The sequence below is a fragment of the Micropterus salmoides genome, unplaced genomic scaffold, assembly GCF_014851395.1.
Source record: "Micropterus salmoides isolate LMB-PRFRI ecotype aquatic unplaced genomic scaffold, ASM1485139v1 Ms_hic_scaffold_1, whole genome shotgun sequence".
Classification (NCBI taxonomy): domain Eukaryota; kingdom Metazoa; phylum Chordata; class Actinopteri; order Centrarchiformes; family Centrarchidae; genus Micropterus; species Micropterus salmoides.
The window spans coordinates 56,031,753-56,050,311 of record NW_024040040.1 but is presented as its reverse complement, the minus strand read 5'-3'; the positions used below and the strand labels follow the sequence as shown (position 1 = coordinate 56,050,311).

The 18,559-nt window shown below is 41.7% G+C and overlaps 2 protein-coding genes across 2 annotated transcripts in view; one reads left to right on the top strand and one right to left on the bottom strand.

Annotated features, from left to right (window-relative positions):
• Positions 1 to 18,559, top strand: part of LOC119897314 (NACHT, LRR and PYD domains-containing protein 12-like) — a 609,009-nt gene that overhangs the window by 171,357 nt on the left and 419,093 nt on the right. The window lies entirely within an intron of this gene.
• The window catches only part of LOC119897280 (histone-lysine N-methyltransferase 2C-like), a gene marked incomplete in the record, with an annotated part of 58,585 nt that continues 57,116 nt past the window's right edge, over positions 17,091 to 18,559 (bottom strand). Inside the window, 1 exon segment of the mRNA XM_038710885.1 lies at positions 17,091 to 18,182. Within this exon segment, the coding sequence (XP_038566813.1) occupies positions 18,090 to 18,182 (93 nt within the window).

Sequence of the window (18,559 nt, the reverse complement as noted above, 5' to 3'; positions counted from 1 at the left end):
AGGCTGATACTGTATCAGTACAACAAGCAGCTGTGTTTTGGTTTAACACAAGCACATGCGATAGCTCGGCTAATAGCTAGTTTGTCATAAACAAACTACAACAACCTCTCGGTCTGTAGCCTGTTTAGCTGAGATGCTATGTACCTTAAGATTTAGCAAATCCTTGTAAACTCAGTGCTTGTTGAGAAAAACCAGCTCCTTTCTACAGCGGCAGAGGGAGGAGGAGGAGGAGGACTGTCCCGGACTGCTGTCTTCTTTTTAAACTTCACTCAGTATTTTGATGACAGGAATATAGTTTATTTAACATGTTCCATTTGTTTCCATTGAGATCCTGATTCAATAAAGTGACTTTGCTGCGGTAAACTTTATTTTTGGTTGCTGCTCTGAAAACAGTTAGTTATAATAAAATATTAAATTTGATTACTGTTCTGAATTTATTCTTTTTTTAAATAACAAAGGCAATTATTTAGTCATGAAAAACCAATAAGAGTACATCTAAAGAACAGAACCAATAAATAGTATCAAAATGTATCAATAAAATCCTAACAATATAAAATAAATACAATATAAATCACAGCAGGTAAAAACACAGTTTATGATAATTTATCACTCATAGTTAACAAGTCTATCTCTGGGATGAATCTCTAATTTACTATTTATAAAGATTAAACACAACAATTAACTTTAATCCTGTTATTTTAAAAAAGGTTTTGTGTTGGCGTTTGTGTTATTCTAAATTTTGACACCAAGATTAAAATTTTTAAAGCAAATGTATATTGGTTGCACATATCAGTCATTGCTCTAACTGGTTACTAATAATCGGATAGGTCCTGAAAAAAACTATATCAGGCGATCCCTAATGTTGACCAGATGATGGAGCTAGATGAAAACTTTATCCTGAGGGGAACATAAAGGTCTGAAACACATTTTAAAACAATCCATCCAACAGCTGCTGAGATATTTAATTCTGGAAGTGGTGGGCAGTCAGACAGACATACACATCGCTAGAAACTGCACTGAATAATTACTTTGCAATAACAAAAAAACAGACAACAAATGGGCTCATCAGCATGGACTGACTTCAATTCGCCACAAACCTCAGAGTCTCCAGTCTATGGTGTACACTCTCCAGTCCAGCAGACAGCAGCTTCACTCCTGAATCCTGCAGGTTGTTGTTACTCAACTTCAGCTCTCTCAGATGGGAGGGGTTGGACTTCAGAGCTGAGGCCAGAGAAGCACAGCCAATCTCTGATAGCTCACACCTTTGAAGCCTGCACAGGATACATATTACAAAAAAAGATGTATATTGTCATCTGTGTGTGAGAAATAATTTTAAGCCTCTGTTATTTAAAGAGAACTGACCTCAGAGTCTCCAGTCTACAGTGTGGACTCTCCAGAAAATCACACAGCATCTTCACTCCTGAATCCTCCAGCTTATTTTTACTCAGGTCCAGCTCTCTCAGATGAGAGGGGTTGGATTTCAAAGCTGAAGCCAGAGAAGCACAGCTGATCTCTGACAAATGACAGCGCCTCAGTCTGGATAAATCAGAATCAGAAAATGTTATTGTCATTACATCAACAGTACAACGAGATTTGCCGTGTTGAGCCTTTTTTTAAAATCAGTTCATTGCTGTTGATTGGGCATTTGAGGTCCTCTGAAATGTAGGTCCCAAAGAACTTAAAGCAGGAGAACCTCTCTACTTCTTCCCCTTTGATAGTCAGTGGAGGGAGGTCATACTTGTCTCACTGGAAGTCGATGATTTCTTTTGTATTTTGTGTTTTAATTCAGAGGTGGGTTATTGTCCGTGCACCATCCCGTCAGTTTGCAGACTTCACCTCTGTAAACTGTTGCATCACTGTTTGTGATCAGGCCCACTACAGTCAAATCATCTGCAAATGTTATGATGGTGTTTGAATGGTGTGTGGGAATGCTGTCAAATGTGTAAAGGGTGTAGAGCAGAGGACTCTACACACAGGGTGCTCCAGTACTGAGGGACAAACTGGAGTAGAGGTGAGAGCCAAGTGTAAATGTCTGTTGGCAAACAGCAAACTACTGAGACCCAGGTCAAGGTGTTTGGATACCAGCCTACTGGGGAGTGTTAAATGCAGGACTGAAGTCAATAAAAATCATTCTCACACATGTCCCTTATGAGAGTGTGTCAGTAATGTGTGGAGGGCTGTAGCAATACCATCTTCTGTGGACCTATATGGTCTGTATGCATACTGGTGGGAAGGTTAGCTATTATGTGTTTTAAGAACAGTCTCTCAAAACATTTAGTAATAATAGACCCCTGTATAATGTAAACATCATCCAGTGTGTAATGAGGCAGAAAGTATTTGTTTCTGTGAAGCTGGAAGTTATTTATTCCTGTGTTTTGGACAACAGGACTTGTGTGATGTCATACTGTGTTGTAATAACCACATGTTCAGTCTCCTTGCTGTATTTTTCAGAATCATTATGGCTTGCGTTTAACAGGCTTAGTTCCTGATACATGTAAAATGTATATATTAAAGGCTCGTTGTTGTGTATTTTTTTATTTCTCTGTAATGTGGCACAGTGTTACAGTGTTCCTGATAATATTCTTTCTCAGGCTGGGACTCAAACCAATTTCTGAAGCCTGACAAATATAGATTTAAATATTTAAATTAAAATCACCTGGTGGCATGATCTAATGACTACTTGTTGATTGGGAAGTCCCTAGTCAGAGGCAGCCCTAGCAGAGAGATGGATTTTGAAAAATCACTACTAACATTCAAATGAAATATGAATTTTGTACCTCAGAGTCTCCAGTCTACATTGTGGACTCTCTATAAAATCACACTGCTGCTTCACTCCTGAATCCTGCAGCTTGTTGTCACTCAGGTCCAGCTTTCTCAAATGGGAGGGGTTGGACTTTAGAGCTGAGGCCAGAAAAGCAGAGCCGCACCCTGTTATTTCACAGTTACAAAGTCTGTAATGACAAGATAAATATCACATCAGACATTTTTAGAAAAAACATGCTGCTCACATAAAAACACAAAAGATACAATCTAAAGTGAAACACAAAGTGAACAAACCTCAGAGTCTCCAGTCTACAGTGTGGACTCTCCAGTCCGTCAGACAGCAGCTTCACTCCTGAATTCCCCAGATAATTGTTGCTCAGGTCAAGCTCTCTTAAGTGGGAGGGGTTGGACTTTAAAGCCGAAGCCACAATGTTACAATGCATGGATGAGAGTTCACAGCCAGAAAGTCTATGAATACAGATATCATGTAAACATCAGTTATTTTCAAAACAGAACAGAGGCAGATTTAAGAAAGTTAATTGCATAATATTCTTGTAAACAGAGCCTGCTTACTAATTCATCTGCACCTACTGATTGGTCTTTCTGACATGTAGTAAGATTTAAATGTCCATTTATTGGAGACAGACCATTTACATTTATTAATTTAGCTGATGCTTTTATCCAAAGTTGCTAAGTATGTCAGAGGTTGCACGCCTCAGGAGCAACTAGGGGTTAAGTGTTTTGCTCAGGGACACATTGAGTCTCTCACAGTGGACTCCAACCCAAGTCTCTCACACCAAAGGCATGTGTCTTATCCACTGCCCCATCACCACCCCATAAGACCAAAGACTATTGAATCACCACACTGTGCCATCTCTTGTTACCAGGGATAATTTCTAAGCAACAGACAAAAATAGAAACTTCAATCAGTTTGCAGGCAGACTTTTGCTTCAGTATATCCCTCTCATATATGCAATTGTTAGATTCATTAAAAGGTTGCCTGAGCCAGCCAGGTACATGCTGATTATTCATGTCATAGTTCACAAGACTGTTAAAACAGCTAAGTTAGCTGCATATTATCTGATTATCACCTGACTGCTCATGTTTCTTGGCATGTAATTCCTGTTTTTGCAATCTCGCTGCATAATGAGATCTGTGCAATTACTTTGGTGAGAATAATAACCGAGATAAGTAATTGCCAGTGGCGTAAATGAAACTAGTAATCTAAAACTGCAATCTACACATATATTTCCATGTCCATCTTTCTAGCCATCTCCTTAGCACTAGCCTCCCAGGCCATCAAGTGTGCTATGGGTCTTTATCAGATGCCCAAATGACCTCAAGCAAATTCTCTTGATGCAAAAGATGCCCACACACCCTGTCGATGGAACTCGTTTAGTCCGCTTGTATCTTCATTCTTTCTACCCAAAGTTCATGGCCAAACGTAAACTAACAATTAGTAAATTGCGAGATTTGCCTCCTGGCTATTGTTTTTTTTTAAGTTGTAAAAAAAAAACAATTGTAGTTTACCTTTAAGCTTCTTCTGTTCACTCATCTTGTGTCTTTTTCAATCTAAAAATGCCTATTTTTAAAAAGCATTATTACTTTACAGCATTTTTCCACACCTAAAACGTTTGCACAGAATTGTATACTTCAACTCAGTATATGGTACTGAGTACTAACCGAGCCTTTCTGCAGTTCCTCACAGCTGGAATCAGTCTCTGTCGTCCCTCCTCTGATGTGTTGTACTTCTGCAGGTCCAACACATCCAGAACCTCCTCTGACATCTGCAGCATGTAGGCCAGAGCTGAGCAGTGGATCTCAGAGAGTTTCTTCTCTGATCTGTTCTCTGACAGGAACTCTTGGATCTCCTGATGTACTGAGTGGTCGTTCATCTCCGTCAGACAGTGGAAGATGTTGATGCTTCTGTCAGGAGAGATATCGTACATGTTCTTTTTCTTCAGGTTTTTAATGACTCTGTGGATCATTTCTGGACTGTTGTCTGTCCGACCCAGCAGGCCTCCTAAGAGTCTCTGGTTGGACTCCAGAGAGAGGCCATGAAGGAAGCGAACAAACAGGTCCAGGTGGCCATTTTTACTCTCTAAGGATACATCCATGGCTTTACTCAAGAAGCCAGCCAATGATGAGTCATGGTCATTGTCCGTGTCGTCATCATTTTCTTCATCTTTGTCTTCGTCGTCGTCTTCGTCGTCTTTGTCGTCTTCGTCGTCATCATCAATGAATGAATCATTAAGCTGGGATGAATCACTGTCTTCACTCTCCCAGTCTTCCCCCAGGAAGTCCTCCAGTACCTCAGTGTTGCTGCTGGTGTAACAGTGGAACATGTAGACTGCAGCCAGAAACTCCTGAACGCTCAGATGAACAAAGCAGTAGACTGTTTTCTGGAAGATCACACTCTCTCTTTTGAAGATCTCTGTACAAACTCCTGAGTACACCGAGGCCTCTGTGACATCAAGACCACACTGCTCCAGGTCTTCTTGGTAGAACATGATGTTTCCTTTCTCCAGCTGTTCAAATGCCAACCTCCCCAGCTTCAGAAGAACCTCCCTGTCAGCCTTCGTCAGTTCCTGTGGACTCGTCTCATGTCCCTCATCGTACTTCTGCTTCTTCCTCTTTATCTGAACCAGCAGGAAGTGTGAGTACAGGTCAGTCAGGGTCTTGGGCAGCTCTCCTCTCTGCTCTGTAGTCAACATGTGCTCCAGAACTGTAGCAGTGATCCAGCAGAAGACTGGGATTAGACACATGATGTGGAGGCTCCTGGAGGTCTTGATGTGTGAGATGATTCTGCTGGACAGCTCTTCATCACTGACTCTCCTCCTGAAGTACTCCTCCTTCTGGGCGTCAGTGAAGCCTCGTACTTCCGTTACCCTGCCGACACACGAAGGAGGGATCTGATTGGCCGCCGCAGGTCGGGAAGTTATCCAGACGAGAGCCGAGGGAAGCAGATTCCCCTCGATGAGGTTTGTCAGCAGCAGGTTGACTGATGACTTCTGTGTGACATCAGACACAACCTCACTGTTGTGGAAATCCAATGAAAGTCTGCTTTCATCCAGGCCGTCAAAGATGAACAACAGTTTCCAGACGGCGAGCTTCTCTGCTGGGACCTTCTGTAATGTTGGATGGAAAACATGGAGCAGCGTGAGGAGACTGTGCCGCTCATCTTTGATCAAGTTCAGCTCCCTGAACGAGAGCAGAACCAGCAGACCGACATCTTGGTTTTCCGAGCCCTCTGCCCAGTCCAGAGTGAACTTCTGCACTGAGAAGGTTTTTCCAACGCCAGCGACGCCGTTGGTCAGAACCACTCTGATGGCTCTCTGTTGGCCAGGTAAGGCTTTAAAGATGTCCTGGCACCTGATTGGAGCGTCATGGAGGGTCTTCTTCTTGGAAGCTGTCTCGAGCTGCCTCACCTCATGCTGGGTATTAACCTCTTCACTCTGTCCCTCTGTGATGTAGAGCTCAGTGTAGATCCTGTTGAGGAGGGTTCCACTTCCTGTTTCATCACTTCCTTCAGTCACACGTTCACATCTCCTCCTCAGACTGATCTTATGTTCATCTAAAACCTCCTGCAGACCTAAGTCAACTGTAAGGCAAGAAAAAGGTGTAATTATAAACAGTAGTTTTCAGCATCCAAACAAAACTTATAACAATAAAAAAGAAGAAATTAAGATGGAGGGTTTAGATTTTTGCACATGCAGCAGAACTTTAAATTGTCATGATGCACAATATGTGACTGTTGCAACAGAAAAATCCTGTTTTCACACATGACGACATCAGCCGACAGATGTCCAGTCTTACTTTGTACAGAGCTGCTCTGACTGGCTGTCTGCAGTCCAGCTCTGGTTCTGGATCTTTTTCCACACTGGGGACAGGAGGAGTGTCCTGATGAAGCAAACTGGTCCCAGTATGAAGTGATGCACCGTCTGCAGAACCAGTGTCCACAGCTGGTAGAGACTGGATCCTTCAGGAAGTCCTGACACAAAGCACAGCAGGACGGCTGCTCCTCCACAGAAACATGACTCCTCTTCCTCTCTCTGTGGACACAAAAGTAGACGACTAGGTAGCAGGAAGCTGCCACAACACTCAGCGCAGACTGGTAGACCATGGTCTCACAGACTGTGTCTTCACCTTCTGCTTCATGTATGAGCAGCAGCACAAAACGAGCTGAGTGAAGGTGAATATAAATGAAATGTTATTATCGTGATAACATTTTTGGCCATATCGCCCAGCCCTAAGGTGTACTCACTTGTGTTGCCAGCAATTTAGACATTAATGGCTGTGTGATGTGTTATTTTGAGGGGACAGCAAATTTATATATAGTTATACAAGCTGTACACTCACTACTTTACATTGTAGCAAAGTGATATTTCTTCAGTGTTGTCACATGAAAAGATATAATCAAATATTTACAAAAATGTGAGGGGTGGATTCACTTTTGTGAGATACTGTACATGTTTTAGTATATGCAGATGATATAATCTTACTGTCTGAGTCTGAATTACAGAAAATATTAAATATGGTTAATTTCTAGTGTTAAGTGGCGATTACCAATAAATCTGAGCAAAACACATTTAATACATTTACGAAAGAAAAGCATGCAAAGAAGGACAATTAAGTTATCTTTTACTCAGTTACTTTAGATTATGTTAGTGCATATAAATATTTGGGTTTCTTTCTCGAATTTATGACTGATGAGGTTGGTATTAAGTCCCTTGTTTACTCTACCAGGAGAGCTTTGGGATTAGTTATCTATTAGTTATCTAAAGTGTAATGGGAGCTGAGGAAAACACTGCTACTTATGCTGCCCGCTAACCGGAAGTCCACATGTTCTTATGGGGAAAAGCGCTAAGATCGCTGTTTCCTCGCTTAAGAACATCTCTGGAACAACACGTTCACACATTTTGTAATCAACTTTGTCGATTATGTTGACTAATCATTGCAGCCCTACACAAATAGCCCAGAGTGAGCCCATCAATTGCGTGGTTAGTACAAGTGTAACAATTATCCAAATCCACAGTTCGATTTAGATCTCGATTTTTGAGCCACGGTTCAGTTCATATACCTTGGACTCCACCCTCAAGAGGTTGCACTCAGCAATTCAGGATTCCATAAAACTAAAACAGAGACTGTTTATGGAGTAATGGAGAAAACGGTTTGTTCAAAACCCAGTCTGCTGAACTTTCCCCCCATGGCTAAGCAGTTAGTCGTGTTATGGCAAATGAAGAGAAACTTGGGAGCTCATTCTGGACTCTCCCGAGGGTCCCGAAGTGAGAATTAGCCTGCCAGTTCCCCAGCCAGGTGGCGCTGCAGTGAGATGGTCTGTGGTTTGGGTTTATAGTCTGTGATGGTCTGGACCCCCAGTCTCTGAAATGGTTTGTTAACTTTGTAGAGTAGTGGCCATGGGAACAGTTGGCCCTGACTGTTCTTAGGCTAGCAGCGTGACCAGCTCTGATGGTGGTGTGCTGGGTCCTCAGCAGCTTGTGAATCTCCCCTGTCAGCCATGGCTTCTGATTAGCCAGTATGGTGATCGTTCTAGTTTGCGTCACATCATCATTGCATTTGGTCATGTTAGCTGTGACAGTCTGTATATTCCTGTTGGTTTGTTGGTTGGAAGTGACTGCTTGAACATGTCCCAGTCTGTGGTGTCAAAGCAGTCCTGGAGTGCAGAGGTGACCCCTTCCAGCCACACTCGTACATGCCTCATAGCTGGTTTGATGGTTTTCACCCTTGGTCTGTATGCTAGTATTAGCATAACAGTGGTGTGGTCAATTCAATTCAATTTTATTCATTTAGCACCAAATCACAACAACAGTTACCTCTGAGTGCTTTTCATTAATGGGCAGGTCTAGACCGTACTCTGTGATATTTACAGAAACCCAACAGTTCTCACAGAGAGCCCAATGTGGGGGAGGTGTGAAGCTCTGTATGCTTCTTTGTGGGTTGGTAAACCAGGTCCAGAGTGTCATTTCCTCCTATTTAAAATCAACATGCTGGTGAATTTTTGGAAACACTGATTAACATTGGAGTCTGCAGGGTTGAAGTCTCCAGCCAGAATGAGAAATCCATCAGGATGGGATGTCTGTAGCTCACTGATGGCCTGTTTCAGATTAGTGAGTGCCTCATTTCTCTCGCTGTTGTTAGAGCTGGGAGGTATGTAAACAGTAGGGCTGTGATGAGATCTCGTGCAGCGATAGTAAAGTGCAGCGTGATAGTGATCAAGTGAACCCACACTGGCGCTGAGTCCAGACAGTTGTGACAGAGTGATAACATCTCAACCTTGCTCTGTTTTGGACTGTGAGCTAAAGTTAACATGTGTGGAGTTGTGGTGAGATCAGAAGTGTTGATGGTGGTTTCAGTTTCACATGCAACATGCAGTCCCAAATTATGAAAAAGTCACCTGCATTTTGTGTTTCCCTTTACATAAATAAAATAATTTTCACCATAAATTGATCAATCCATCCATCCCTCCATCATCAACCGCTTATCCTGTGTACAGGGTCGCGGGGGGCTGGAACCATAAATTGATGCTAAAGGAAATTAACCGTTCAATAGTCAAAATAGTTTTTATAATTAAGCTTTGAAGATTTCCTAAAAAGTGTTAAATCTCACCTAGTGAGCCTAATCTCGTGTCTCGTCACACCCCTAGTAAAGAGCGACGAGGAGAATGGTTGGATGTCACCGATGTCACGCTGGACAGGCCTTAAGAGACGCATGTGGTCCAATTAGCCCGGATCCCTCCATGCTTGCCCCTCTTCTGCGCTTCCTCTCTGGAGGCGCAGAGGCAGCAGTCGGTCAGTGGTGTAAAAGGCTTCCAAAGTTATCAAAGGCCTCCGTAGTTCCTCTGCTTGAGTGGTATTAAGTTGAAATTGGTCTAATTGCTTGACGAATTACACGAAGACAAACATGTAAACAGCGTACAGCTGCCCTTGAGTTTAACTTTTCTTGGTTAACATCTTAAGACTGCAGATCAGTTAGTAAACCCTGCCTCTCCCTGTGCCTCTGCTGATTGTGAAGGTAGAATTAATGAGATCTCGCTGAGAAACCAACTCTGATCATTGGCAGCTCCATTTTGAGAAACGTGAAGTTAGCGAAGCCAGCGGCCATAGTTAAGTGCATCCCTGGGGCCAGAGCGGGCGACATTGAGTCTTATTTGAAACTGCTGGCTAAGGATAAACGTAAATACAGTAAGATTGTTATTCACGTCGGCGGTAATGACTCCCGGTTACGCCAATCGGAGGTCACTAAGATTAATGTTGAGTCGGTGTGTACATATGCAAAAACAATGTCGGACACCGTAGTTTTCTCTGGACCCCTGCCAAATCTGACCAGTGATGACATGTATAGCCGCATGTCGTCATTCCGCCGCTGGTTGTCGAGGTGGTGTCCAGCAAACGATGTGGGCTTTGTTGATCATTGGCAGACTTTCTGGGGAAGACCTGGTCTGATCCGGAGAGACGGCATCCATCCCACTTGGGAAGGAGCAGCTCTCATTTCTAGAAATCTGGCCAAGTTTATTAGTGGTAGTACCAAATCCATGACAACCCAGAGTTGAGACCAGGAGGCAGAGTCGCAGTCTAACACACTTCTCTGCCCTTCTTTTTCAGCAGTTACCCACCCAAAACCCTACGCAGAGTCGCAGTCTAACACACTTCTCTGCTCCTCCATTTCAGGAGTTACTTAGTGAAAACCCTATAGTGACGGTGTCTGCCCCCCGACCATCGAAATTGAAATAAATGTGGACTTAAACATCAGATCTCTCTCTTCTAAAGGTGTACTAGTAAATGAACTAATATCAGATTATGATATTGATTTATTTTGTCTTACTGAAACCTGGCTGGGTGATGGAGAATATGTTAGCCTAAATGAATCCACCCCTCCCAGTCATATTAATACTCTCTGTTAGATTCCATTGGCTTCTCTCAGAGTGTTCATGAACCGACTCACTGTTTTAACCACACCCTCGACCTTGTTTTGGTGTATGGTATTGAAATTGAACATTTAATAGTGTTTCCACAGAATCCCTCTTTGTACGACCACTGTTTGATAACTATTTGAGAACTATTCGCCATTGGGCAAAAATTTCTATACAAGATGTCTGTCTGATAGTGCTGTAGCTAAATTTAAGGATGCGATTCCATCAGCTCTAAATTCATTATCTAGTCACAAAGTAACGGAGGACTCCTATGCTAATTTCAGTCCCTCCCAAATCGATCATCTTGTTGATAGTGCTGCAGGCTCGCTGCGAATGACACTCGACTCTGTAGCCCCTCTAAAAAAGAAAATACTAAAACAAAGACGGTTAGCTCCATGGTATAATACTGAAACTCGCAAATTAAAGCAAATATCGCGGAAACTTGAGAGGAATTGGCGTTCCACCAAAGTGGAAAATTCTCGTTTAATTAGGTAAGATAGTCTTAAAACTTATAGGAAGGCCCTCCGTAATGCCAGAGCAGCGTACTACTCGTTATTAATAGAGGAAAATAGGAACAACCCCAGGTTTCTTTTCAGCACTGTAGCCAGGCTGACAGAGAGTCACAGCTCTATTGAGCCAAGTATTCCCATAGCTCTCAGTAGTTACGATTTCATGAGCTTCTTTAATGATAAAATTCTAACTATTAGAGACAAAATTCACCAAGACCTGCCCTCAACTGGCACCGACTTATCTCTTAACTCAGGAACCTTAGAAACAGCTGTAGAACCAGATATATGTTTAGACTGCTTTGCTTCCCTCAATCTTTACCAACTAACTTCAATAATTTCTTCATCTAAACCATCAACCTGCCTCTTAGACCCCATCCCGACTAGGCTGCTTAAAGATGTTCTACCCTTAGTCAGCACTTCTATACTAGTTATGATCAATCTATCTCTATCAACAGGCTATGTACCACAGTACTTTAAAGTAGCTGTAATTAAACCTCTTCTGAAAAAGCCCAAACTTGATCCGGATGTTTTAGCCAACTATAGACCTATATCTAACCTTCCATTTCTCTCTAAGGTTCTGGAGAAAGCAGTTGCTAAACAGCTGTGTGACTTTCTACAGAGCAATAGTTTATTTGAGGATTTTCAGTCAGGATTTAGAGCTCATCATAGCACAGAGACAGCACTGGTGAAAATTACTATTGATCACTTTTAAAGCTCTTCATGGCCTCTCGCCTTGTTATATTTCTGACCTTTTAGTCCCATACGCACCAGCACGTACCTTGAGATCCTCGGGCAGAGGTCTGTTGTCTGTTCCAGAGTCTCGACTGAAAACTAAAGGGGACAGAGCGTTTGCTGTCAGGGCCCCGAGGCTCTGGAACAGCCTGCCCGAGGAAATCAGGTCGGCTGAGTCAGTGAACTCTTTTAAGTCCCTTCTTAAAACATACTTTTATAGGAGAGCTTTTCCCGATCTTATTTGACTTTATTTTATCCCTTTTATTTTATTGTATTTTACTAATTTTATATTAAATTTTCATGCTCTTATCTTTTTTTGTATTATTCTTTACACTTGTTAAAGCACTTTGTAACTTGTTTTTGAAAAGTGCTCTACAAATAAGGATTATTATTATTATTATTACTAATGACCTCCTCACTGCATCAGACAAAGGACTTGTCTCTGTACTGGTTTTATTAGATCTTAGTGCTGCATTTGATACCATTGACCATCAGATCCTATTGCAGAGACTGGAACATTTCACAAGGAACCGCTCTAAGCTGGTTTAAGTCCTATTTATCAGATCGATTTCAGTTTGTACATGTTAACGATGAGTCCTCCATGCACGCCAAAGTTACTCATGGAGTTCCTCAAGGATCTGTCCTTGGACCAATCCTCTTCACTTTATATATGCTTCCTTTAGGCAATATTATCATGAAACATTCCATAAACTTTCATTGTTATGCAGATGATACTCAGTTATATCTATCGATCAAGCCAGATGAAAGTCATCAGTTAGCTAAACTTCAAATGTGCCTTCAGGATGTTAAAACCTGGATGACCTGTAATTTTCTAATGTTAAACTCAGATAAAACTGAAGTCATTGTTCTGGGGCCTAAGCACCTCCGTGACGCATTATCCAAAGATATAGTTTCCCTGGATGGCATCACCTGGCCTCCAGCACCACTGTGAGGAATCTTGGAGTTATCTTTGATCAGGACATGTCGTTTAAGTCTCACATTAAGCAAATTTCAAGGACCGCCTTTTTTCACCTACGTAATATTGCGAAAATCAGGAACATCCTGTCTAAAAATGATGCAGAAAAACTAGTCCATGCATTTGTTACTTCTAGGCTGGATTACTGCAATTTCTTATTACCAGGCTGCTCGAAAAAGTCCATTAAGACTCTTCAGCTGATCCAGAATGCTGCAGCACGTGTTCTGACAGGAACCAGGAAAAGAGATCACATTTCTCCTGTTTTAGCTTCTTTGCATTGGCTTCCAGTAAAATCCAGAATAGAATTTAAAATCATTCTTCTTACCTACAAAGATCTTAATGGTCAGGCACCATCTTATCTTAAAGAGCTCATAGTACCTTACTACCCCACCAGAGCACTGCGCTCCCAGAATGCAGGGTTACTTGTGGTTCCTAGAGTCTCCAAAAGTAGACTGGGAGCCAGAGCGTTCAGCTATCAAGCTCCTCTCCTGTGGAACCAGGTTCCAGTTTGGGTTCAGGAGGCAGACACCATCTCCACATTTAAGAGTAGGCTTAAGACTTTCCTCTTTGATAAAGCTTATAGTTAGGGCTGGCTCAGGTGAGTCCTGAACCATCCCTTAGTTATGCTGCTATAGGCCTAGACTGCCGGGGGATTTCCCATGATGCACTGAGCTCCTCTCTCCTCTACTTTCTCTCCCTCTGTATGCAACCTCATCCCATTATTGCATGTTACTAACACAACTTCTCCCCTTTCTGGTAGTCTTGTGCTTTCTCGTCTCTCTCCTCTCTCCTCCTATCACTTCCTGCAGGTTTTCTGGCTCTGGAGCTGTGGAGTCTGGATCTGTGGTTGCGGGTCACCTGCTGCCCCCGTGTTCCTGCTCGACACCCTCTGCTGCAACGACTATTGTTACTAGTCCTATTGTTATTATTGTTATTATAATCATTAACATTACGATGGTTACCATTAACACTACTATAAATATCTGTACCATTTTTCATTTAGTCTATAGCAACATCACCTTCATTGTCTGTACCTCTGTGTGGATATTGTGTAGGGTGCCTCCCTGTATCAGCGATAAAGTGAACTGAGGTGATGTGTGTTTTATATTCTGCAGTCTTTACGCTGCTGTTTGTGTTTCATGTCTCTTACCTTGTGTCTGAGGGTTCATCACTGCAGTCTAGAGACCTTTCAGTGGACCCGTCCTCCTTCACGGACAGACAGCTGCCCTCCTCTTCCTCCACATAACTCATCTTCAGTCAGTCTGAGGGAAGCAGGGACAGCGTCAGTGGAAGGTTCATGATCAGTTCTTCATTTGTTAGTTAACATTTGTTGTTGCCATTTTTAGAAATGCTTTCAAAAACGTGCTGTGGACACGTCTCCAGCGTGGAGATGACACCTGTGGCTGACATAAAGTCTGAGTGGAAATAACTTCTGTTCAACTGTTTCATCTTCTGATGTTTCACTGACATCAAGAACAAACACTCTGTGGCAGAAGCAGGGCCGTAACCAGGGCTTGGAAATTAGTGAGGTCCAGATTTTCTTTCTTGTTTTTAAATGAAGCTTATTTATGGTAATATTGCTGGGGTTGTATAGTTCATACTGCTTATGAACTGTTCTTGAAGAACACAGTAACAACAGGCTGTTCTTCGTTGTCTTCACTGGAATCACGTAAAATGCAGACACAGGTAGCGCAAATGCGACAGGAAATCTAATCTTTACAACATTTATTAGGGGTTTAACGGAACACAAAACTCCCAGATTTCGGTACAGTGGAAATGGCCCAGCAATGTTAGCTATCGTGCACTAACCTACATATAAATCCAGAAACCTTTGCCTGTAAACAGGAGATCATTTCAGCCCTCAGCTTGGTGAGAGCTGTCCCTGTTATAAATAATAACACAGTAAATGTATCTGAAACAACTACAACTGTCATCCCAGCACTACACAGCTGGAATGACCTGCAGATACATAAGGGGCACTATTGTTACTGTGTGACAACATAAAACACAGCAGGTCAGTGCTGAACAGTTGATATTACAGCCTAATAATTTAACTTTAGCAGCTGAACTGGTGTGATGGATCAACTCTGAAAAAACTATTTACTCAGATTTACCCACCTCCGCTTCCAGGTGACTTCTTTAATGTGTTGTGCTGGAACCTGGACGGTGTGTGAGAGCTTTAGGATGTGTACAAGAACGCAGAACATGAATTAGATCCTGACTGAGATTTTAATCTGAAATTATGCTGCGGTGGGCTCGTGCGTAAAAGCGCACAGCGTCACTTAAAATGTGGAGACTGTTCACCAAACGTACTGGTCTCAAAACCGTTTCCAGGGTCAGCGATACCGCCAAAAACTCTCGACAAACAGCGGTGGTTTCCGTTATTGCAACTTTTGATTCTTCACAACAGCGGGAAACCGGTAGAAACGAGCTGCGTCCGCGGGGTCCTAAAGCCTTCACATGACTGGATCAATGGTTTTATAGGAGTTTATAATTCATAGGTTATAACCTTTCTAAATATAAAAGTCAGTCTATGGTTCTACACATATTTACTGAGGTTCGGACCTCAGCGACCTCACAGCTGCTTCCAGCCAGACGTTCTTTTAGCTTTTCTTTGGTCTCATGTTGAATTAAAAATGAGTCTTCAGGACTAAAACAATCTTCATCATTCTGTTATTTGAAGGTGTTTTCTTCGTGTAAAAAGCCGCCAGTTTGGTTCAGCCGCCAGTTTGAGTTTAATGTCAGAAACGTTCATTCTAATAACATCCTGAACTTTACTGCCATCAAACCAACGGGATGTTATTAGATGAACCTTTCTGACATTAAACCACTCTAACAAAGTGAAACTCCCACAGTTACAGTCCGACAGTAAACTAATACTAATGTTGAACACTCACCCCAGTTCTTTCTGTTTCTGAGCGCTGGACTGAACATAAAGCTGCTGCTCAGAGACGTTCAAATCTCCACTGCTCATTATATATACAGGGAGCTTATTGTTATTATAACAGCGCTGTCCCAATGTCACAATTATTAGTCCACTCAAAGTTTCCCGGAATGCATTTTGAAAAGTAGTGTGCGACCTGTTCAGTCTGTGTGTACACTAAGAACCGGTGGTCATTAACCAAGCCATAGCCTATAAAGCATCATGCATTGCGGTAATAGGCATTTTTTTAAATTTATAAACCTTTATTCACAATTTAAAATAAGGCCATTAAACCAATCCAGACTAAGCATAAAAAACCCAGCCAAACAGAAATAGCCCTAACTAAAAGCTTGTTTCGTTTTTATACATTTCAATTATTTCCTATTATTAACTCAATATAGGTCTAACAGTCATTAAGCTACACTTGTGCATAAACTCTTTAGCCATAATAACCAAGCTGGTAAACATCAAGTCCTTTTATTCCTCCTCCATTAAAACTCCAAATGTAATACCACAGTACATTAAAGTCTTTTTAAATATCTGTTTCTGAACAGAATTACAAAAACACTTAGTATAAATACAAACAAAAAAACAAATGCTCTAAAAGATAAATAGTGTGAAGTATCTGGTTCTGATTCCTATGATCTCATCAGGATGGTTTTTAATAGGTTTTTCCTTTTTAACAGTGTAGAGTTCAGAGGTCTCTCACTGGAATACACAGAAAATGAAACCTGTTTTTTTTAAAAATGGTATCATCAGCCAGCTGATTAATGATTATTTCTTTTTCCAGCTATTGTGAGACCTTTCAGCTGGGCTGAATGAAATCAGTAACTGAGCTCAGATCAGGAACAGGTGAGACAGGACACCTGTCTGACTCTGTGCTTTAGGTCAAAGCTAGGAGAGGTGCCTCTTTAACGGAGCTGTTTACATTCTGCATCAGGTTTTAAAGCTGCACTAAAGTGTCAAAGCTATATTTTCAGATTAGAGAAAGTCATGTTTGAATGCATCAAAAGCTTTGCAGAAATCTAAAAACTGAATATAACCATTGTCATCGAGGTCCAGCACGAGCCCGATGTTATTAGATAAGTAAACCTCATAAACCCACTTTTGTTTTAATCAATTCTTTGGTCCAAAACAGCTTTAAATCTTTAGGCAAATTTTATAATTAATAAGAATTGAAGAAGTCTGAATTCCTGAAAAGGTTTGTTCTTAATAGTTGCATTTTATGGACACACACACAGAAATGAAGATCAGCAGTGTTTCTTCAAGATGTAAAATATTTTATTTTATGTAAATGATTCTAAATCAGATTCCACATTTTCCCAAAAACAACAAAAACATCATCATCATCACACTTTGTTTACGTCCAATAATAAAAAAACAAAAACAAGTCTTAATGTCGTCAAACTGTACACATCAGCAGAGTCCCGATGAAAGCTCATATTTACACGGCAGCAGGACCCTGAACTCAACACAAAGTGAAAAAAACAACCTAAAGACGCCTGCAGACGAAACACTGGGGGAAGGAAACAAAAGTTAGATGAAGGCCGCAGTGACACCTGCCCGACACCGTCTGTCCAATCAAAACACACCACCTCCAGCGCCGGGGAGGGGGGGAAGGAAACAGAAAGAGTGAAACTTTATTTAAACTCTGACAGAAGGGCGCTCTGAAGGGCAGGTGATGAAGGTGAGGATGAGGATGTTAAGGTAGCTCATGGTGGAGTTTTTAAATTTATGATACACATATTTACACGCTGCGATTCCGGACCTCAAACTCACCGTGGATTTTAGAAAATAGCTTCATTCGTAATAAATACAATAAGAAAAAAAAATCTCTTATTTTACAGGAAATTAACAAAACGCAGGGAGGAAGAGGAGGATGAAGAGGAGGAGGAGGAGGAGTCAAGTATGTGTTTTTGTAGTTTTCTGGTTTTTTTTAGTGCAAGTTAATAAAGCTCCTCTGAGGATGACGACATTCTGTTATTTCAGTGGCGTTTACACTCACATTTACATCTGTGGTCGTTTTTACACGCAATATACACACTGAGGACCAGCCTCGTCATAAACCCCGCCCCTCACCTGTCAATCACCCCCCCATCATCATTATTATAACGTCTGATCAAATCTGTGATCAGTTTTATTATTATTAATATGTACTTCTGATATGAAGTGTAGCTCCGCCCACAGAGCGATGGGCGAAGGACATCCAGCCTCAGAGAGAGAGGGAGAGCTGCCTGTGTGTCTGTGTGTGTGTGTTCAGTTCATCCATTTGCGGCAGTTGACGGCTCCACAGTGACATGGGATCTTATGTTGATCGTCCTCCAGGTCGAACTTGTAATCATAAGACAGCTGAGGAGGAGGCGGGGGGGAGAGGTAGGGAGGATAAAGTTAGTGTTGTTCTCAGAGTGAAAGTGACTGCCTGCTGATTGATCGGCAGATTGAAGTCGTTCAGGTATGACTGTTCAGCTTAAGTGAGTTTTGAATATTGAGAAAACTACACTTTTTCTTCAGAGCATTTTCACTGTGCAGTGTTGTTTATTCTGACCACACTGTTGACAGATTTACCAATTGAAAAATGATTGACAGAACTCAGTGTGTTCACCTTGATGATCTGAAATCAGTAGTGCTGCTACAATCAATCAAGCTTTTTTCTGACAACACTGTTATTTATTATAGTGCTGCTACAATCAATCAAGCTTTTTTCTGACAACACTGTTATTTATTAT